Source organism: Ochotona curzoniae, unplaced genomic scaffold, assembly GCF_017591425.1.
Source record: "Ochotona curzoniae isolate NIBS_2020 unplaced genomic scaffold, NIBS_Ocur_1.0 contig_1014, whole genome shotgun sequence".
Lineage (NCBI taxonomy): Eukaryota > Metazoa > Chordata > Mammalia > Lagomorpha > Ochotonidae > Ochotona > Ochotona curzoniae.
In genome coordinates this window covers 45,211,046-45,217,750 of record NW_024464920.1, presented here as the reverse complement: position 1 = coordinate 45,217,750, position 6,705 = coordinate 45,211,046, and the positions used below count along the sequence as shown (strand labels likewise).

General features: G+C 59.4%; 1 protein-coding gene across 1 annotated transcript; it reads right to left on the bottom strand.

Moving 5' to 3' along the window:
- Positions 1 to 492: 492 nt before the first annotated feature.
- RASD2 (RASD family member 2) lies at positions 493 to 4,196 on the bottom strand. The gene is made up of 2 exons (XM_040991013.1): positions 3,923 to 4,196; positions 493 to 1,065 (listed from the first exon to the last, which is right to left on the bottom strand). Exons 1-2 carry the CDS (start codon positions 4,191 to 4,193, stop codon positions 536 to 538), a joined length of 801 nt encoding a protein of 266 aa, XP_040846947.1. The 5' UTR covers positions 4,194 to 4,196; the 3' UTR covers positions 493 to 535.
- Positions 4,197 to 6,705: the final 2,509 nt, after the last annotated feature.

Genomic DNA, 6,705 nt, shown 5'->3' with positions numbered 1-6,705 from the left:
CATTGGGCAGGCGCAGGAGCCCGGGCGGGCAGCTGGGGCAGCAAGAGGTGGGCTGTGTGTGTGTGCTTGGGAGGACGGGGGCAGCTAAGGCAGCGGCAGGACACCTACACCCAGCCGGGCATGACACCTGGCTCTCAGGTGTCTTCACCTGGAATCCTGGCCTCTTGGGCACCAGCATTCCTTCCTGCCTCATGATGAGGTTCCCCTGCTGGAGCCCAAAAGGTGGCCTCTGTTCTCAGAGGAATGTACCGCCCACTGCCATGCCCTGGCCCACCCCAGTCCACCCTACCACCAACCACCATGGAGAAGCTGGGACCACGGGGAGCAATGGACAGAGGCTCAAGGGTGCATGGCGGGTGAGGATGGCCCAAGGGAAGGGTGGAGGTCGGCGCAGGGCCTCTGGCCTGGGTCACAGGTGTCTAAACAAGATGGCCACGCTCCCTCCCACCCCTGCCCCGGCAGGAGGGTTTGCAGGGAGCCAGCATCTGGGGCCCTTTAAGGCACTGCCCAAGCCCTGCCCCAGCGTCCCTTCGGCTCACTGGATGACACACTTGTCCCTCTCACGGGCCTGGCCCTCCCGCAGGACCTTGGCCTTGATGTACTTGAGGTCGCTGTTGACGCTGGGGCGGCGGGCGAAGGGCGAGACCATGCCATAGGCGTCCATGTCCTTGACACGGCGCATGCAGAAGGGCCGAGGGTGGAAGGCGTCGCCATACTGCACGGAGATCTTGCGGTGCAGGGCGGGGCTCATCTCGTGCGGCAGCTTGGCCATGCTGAAGAGCACGTAGAACATCTCATCCACGTTGGTGTTGCGTTTGGCTGACACCTCGAAGTAGGCGCAGTTCTCGTCGCCCGACACCAGCAGCTCGGCCTCAGTGCTGGGCACCTGGCGGCACAGCTCGCCGTGGTCGTTCTTGTTGCCGCAGATGACCATGGGCAGCTCGGCTGCCTCCTTGGTCTTATTTTTCAGGCAGGACTTGACCTCCAAGATCTGCTTCTGGAGCCGCTTGACCTCGTCGAAGGACTCGCGGTTATCCAGGCTGAAGACCAGGATGAAAACATCGCCTTGGGAGAGAAAGGAGAGAGCCCCCACCGTAGGTGAGTGCACAGACCCCTCCCCGTCGTCCCAACTGCCAACCTTCTCCCCATTTTCCAGAGCAGGAAACTGAGGTGGAGTGGGCTTTAACCTCTTGCTCACAACCCCCAGATGCGACCCAGCCTAGGTCACGTGCAGTTTGCTCACTTCCCCCTTCCTTGCTGGGCTGGAGGGGGTGGCAATGAGTGGCGTGCAGGTTTGTGTGCAGTGTGCGTGGGTATCCACGCACATCATGTCCAGGGGCACAGGGGCTGGCGTGTCTTGCTTAGTGACCTGTGCCAGCACCTGACACACAGCAGCAGTCTCAGATACCCCTGTGGGCTCTGTGGCACGTGGGCAGCGGACAGGCCCGGTCTGCCTTTGCCTCCTCCACTCAGCTGCCACATGGCTGGGAGCAGGCCACGTGGCCTCTCCACACCTCAGCCTTCCCGACTGTCCTGCGGGGGGGGGGGGGGGGACGAGATGTGGCCAGCAGGGATCACCTTGTGAGCAGCAGGGATGTAAATCAGTGGGGGAGTTGGCCGGGTGGGGAGGGAAAGAGTGCTGGGCCAGCTCAGGTGTCAGTCATGACCATGAGTGAAAAAGCACCTGCTGAGAGCTCCTCCCTGGGGGAGATTCTGTTACGTCCACGTGATGGGAGAGCAAACTGAGGCTCTGGCAGGACACAGCAGCTTCCAGGAGCAGCAGACTCGGACTCGATGACAGGAAGCAGCCCCCTTCCTTCTCCCGCCCCTGGGTTCTGTCCACACACAGCAGAGACTCTGCAGGGTGAGCACACGTGGCCTCCCCAGCCCATGCCAGCTCCTTGGCAACTGGTGCTGGTTACAAACCAGGAGTGGGGACAGCAAGCAGGTGGCAGGGCAAAGGCACACTGCTCGCCATCTTCCCCAAGTCCCTGTCTCTTTTTAGTGTAAACTCTTCAATAGCCTATGGTGTAGACGTTAACACCCCTGACACCAAGCACTCAGAGGCAGCCTCTGCTCTGGACCCCCGAGCGTGCCCCTCACCTCAGCGACAGCGCAGGCCATGCTCACACACCAATGTGGTGCCCTGCAGTGGGGAACCCTGCACCTGTGGGTCTCACCACCCCCTGTGGGGGTTGAGGGGGCTGCGCACAGCAGACACCGCCAAGGTAGCTGCCGGGGAGGCATGGAGCGGAGTGAGTGACAGCGGGGGCGCAGCGTAAGTGGTCACCTGGTTCCACGTGGGCTGCCCCGCTGTGTCCCTGGGCTGGTAGCTTTGCCATGTGCAGAGGGGAGAGTGGGAGGTCGAGTGTCGGAGGCCGGCGCAGCTGGAGGCTGCAGGGGGAGCGGGCGGCAGAACTAATGGCTTTGCCGTGCAGACATTAGGCTGGGGTGGGAGGCAAGCACGCAGCGGACAGATGTGCTCAGAATGCCAAAGGCCTTTGACACACAGCGTCCGCGCCAGGCGGGCGGCTCGGAGGGGACAGCCACAGAGCCAAGGGGCTGCAGCCTTAACAGCAGCACTGGAAAGAAGGTGTAACCATGCAGCAGGTGTGTGACTGAAAATTCCTTGTGCAGCTAGCACTGGGGCTTGGCCTGAGCTGCTTCAAGTTCAGGATGCTCTGTTTCCAATCCAGCCCCCCTGCTAATGTGATTAGGAAAGCAGCGCAGGACAGCCTGGGTGCTCGGCTCCGGTCACCCTGGCCCAACTCCAGCCATTGCAACCATGGGGGAGTGAACCAGCAGAAGAAAAACCTCTCTTTCTCTAACTCTGCCTTTCACATAAATACATCTTTTTAAATAAAATAACAAATAATAGAAAGCAAATATCAAGGTTTCATTGTGGAAGCATGTCCCTCTCCACATGAGCCAATGTCCACGCAATACCCCCGCGGGCCGTCAACTGCCCTCGCCCACCCTATGGCAGCCTCATGGACGGTCAGTATGGGCCTCTGTGACCAGGACATTGTGGAGGGGAGAGTGGGGGTGCATCGGGGCTCAGGCAACTCAGGGCACCCAGAGCCAGGCTCAGTCCTGCCCGGGCACGGATTCCTCGGTGCAAATCTTGTTTGGGATCATTTAACCAGAGCTGGGAGCACCTGGCTCACTCCTTTACCCAAAAGCTACTGTGTAGCCCACAGCACGGCTTGCTGCAAATGCTGATTCCACGAAAACCCAGCACATGCAGGAAGCACCTACTGTCGGCTGGTTGAGCCCCCAGCCTGCGCCCAGAACTCACCCAGTTCTCTCCAGGCCCAAGTAAACGGAGGCACAAAGGGATTAAAACCAGGATTGTCAGCCAGCTTCTGGGCCTGCCTCCCTACACTAGCTGCCCCCTACACTTGCCTGAGGGAGGAGACGAGAACCAGTCGCCCACCCTCTGGGTGCCTGGCACCCCACACTCTGTCTTTCCCCGGGAGCCCACAGCGGGGGTCTGAGGCCACAGAGCAGCCTGAAGGGTGAAGCACAAGAGACAGCCAGGTGTAAACCTGCTGTTATTGAGCTTCCCCGGGCCTCGGTTTTCCCACCTGTAAAATGGAGGCAAACATCGGTGTGCCAGGGGTGTCACGAGAGATCAATCGACACACAGTGAGCTGTGGTATGACCAGGCCCTGCCCTTGGGCTGCCTGCACAGAGATCTGAGAGGCAGTATGCCTGGAGCCCTTGGGCTTACTGCCCTGCTGGGTCACCTGTCGCAGGGCTCCATTCTGTTCCCATCTGGAACATGGGGTGATCTGGGGTACAGCATGGGGAGCTGGGACCCGACTCCATCAGCAGCTGGGGAGGCAACAGCAGCGCCTTCTGGGCCTCACAGCTCACCGTGAGCTTCCTCCCTGCTCCAGATCCGGGCCCAGCAGCTCACCTGTGAGGATGGAGAGCCTGCGCATGGCGGGGAAGGGGTGGTTGCCGGAGGTGTCCAGGATGTCCAGCTGGTACATGTCGCCACGGATGTTGTAGACTTTGCGGTGGAAGTCCTCGATGGTGGGCGTGTACTGGTCCTCGAAGCGGCCGTTGAGGAAGCGGGACACGATGGCGCTCTTGCCCACCCGGGAGGCGCCCAGCACCACCATGCGGTACGAGTTCTTGGCGGGCACACTGAGTGTGCAGTTTCCACTCGACAGGGTCTTCATCATGGCTCGCGGCTAGGATGGAAGACCAGAGCGGCAGGTGTCAGGGGGCCCTGGGTGGAGGCCTCTCCCTCCTTTCCTTCCTGGGGTTCATGTCCCCCCCAAAGTGGCCGTGACAGTGCACCCTGCTCATGTTCTTTGCTCCATCGTTCGTCCGATCATTCTCAGCCACCCTTCTGCTAGTGCACAGGACTGCCAGGGTTCGGGGCTTCCCTTCCCCACTGCCCAACAACTCTCTGGAAGTCTCAGCCATATAGCGAGCCCAGTTCCCTAACTACCACAGGGCTGAGCACATGGGGACTCCCACTGATGTTACCGGGCCTTAGCGTCTGTTACGTTCCCTGGCTCACCCACCCTCTGCAGCCTTGGCTCCCTGGGAGCCAGAAGGTGTGGGACAGCTGGGAGTCCTAGGGGCACCTACTACTCCTGAGATGCTGTGCTGCTCAGCCTGCTGCGAGGGAGCTCTATGCCCAGACCTCGCCCTCCAAGGTCCAGACCCCGCCATCTGAGCCCGGTGCCCAGGCTGCACACATGCCCTGTGGCTTTGTGCTTGGAGTATGTCCGCAGCCCACAGTGCACCGCCAGCCTCCCACACCTCCTCCCCCGAGATGTCCCCTCCCAGGTCCTGGGGTTCACACTGCACCTGAGACCCAGAGGCCTGGCCTTGAATTGGGGAACAGAGGGAGCATTCAAGCAGTGGCTCAACCCCAGGGACTACTGGTTCTAGGGAAAATCTGGAACTTTCTATAGGATCTTCTGGACACCTGTCATGGAAGAGGCTGAAGGGAACCCAAGCCCCAAAGCCCAAGCGGAGCCTTGTGAGCCTTGCTCCCGGCTCCAAAGGCCAATTGCAGCCCAGTCGCCCTCAGCAGCTGAACCCCTCCCCTGACCCTCCACCCCAGCAGAAACCCCTATCCTCTCTGAGGGACACAGCCAATCTCAGAACTGCAAACAGAGTCCAGGCCTGCAGAGCTGATCGGCTTGGTCCTCAGGTAGCTGTCACGGGTTGTGCACATTGGACATTGCACGAGGCACTTGGTGGGATAGGCAGGTGGGCTGAGGGGGGCTACATGACAGAGGAGGGGGGTCTGTCTGTTGTTTTCCAATCTGATGTGCTGAGACTGGGTGCCCCACGTCAGCAGGCTCGAGTGTCTCATCTGCTCACACAGGCACATCATCACGGTCCAACATGACGCTAAGAGTGCTTGAGACGGCTCTTGAGTGTCAAGGCCGCCCGTGTGTGCGTCTTCTGGCACACGACCAAGTCTGCTCACCCCTGCCTGACCATGGCTCCCAAGATACCGCCCACATGCCCAACGAGTAACGGCTGACAATGTCTATGGCGTAAATGCTGCCCCCATTTCCTCCCCTGCAACGGCCAGGGCCAGGCAACCAACTGCATGATGGTGAGGGACAGACACAATGAGCTAGTAGACACGCTGACACCCAGGCCTATAGCCACAAACAGAGCCCACAGTGTACCGACCACCTGGCTCAGTATAGACCCATAACCCCTGGCCCTGGCTCTGCAGCCTAATCTTGCTGCTTCATCCCCAGGGAACCCTGGAAGGCCAGGGATGAAGAAGTTGAGAGCAGAGAAGTTATGTCATTTGTTCTCCCTCACAGAGCGAGGAGTCAGCCATGGAGGGACCTGACCCCACACAGTTGGCCTCAGGTGATGGAGTGCTACCTGCCCCCAGCCGACATGCCGAAGTTCATGGCAGGTGCGCCGTGCCTCAAGTCCATGTTTTCCTGAATGGTATGAAACCCCTACTGCTACTTTTCTATTGATTTATCCGAAAGACAGAGTTTCAAAGAGAGAGGGAGAGACAGAAAAGATACTGTACCTGTTGGCTCACTCCCCCAGTGGTGGCAATGGTCAGTCCCAGGCCAAGCCAAAGCCAAGAGCTAGCATCTTTATCCAGGTCTCCCACAATGACACAGGGGCCCAAGCACTTGGACCATCGTCCATTGGTCTCCCAGGCCATTAGCAGGGAGCTGAATCAGAAGTGGAGCAGCCAGGACATGAACTTGCACTGGCATGGAATGCTACCATCGTAGGTGGCACCTTAATCTATCATGCCACCATACTGCCTTGTTTCAAATTTCTTGATTTTATTTATTTTCCTCCTGCTACTTTTCCTATTTCACAAGTAAGGATAATGATGTGCAAGAGGCAATTAACAAGGACCCAGGGGCGGTCCCTGCCCAGGCTTCAGACCCTCACAATACCTGTCCCCCCACCCCCAGTTCATGCTGATCACATCTTCAAATTTATCCCCCAGGAGCGCAGTGTCATGTACACAGCAGGTGCTCGGTAAATGGTCCGTGAACAAAATGCACAGCCCAACGGCTCTGCCCTATGGCTCACTCACGTCCCATCTCTTCTCCCCTTCCCCAGGGGTCTGGCTTAACCCAGGGCTGAGCACACCAGTGCAAGGTGCCCTGGGCAGAGCTGGAGGCCAAGAGGGAGTGTGCCCTAGTTTCCCGGACTAGCAGGCTCCTTCAGCCAGCATAG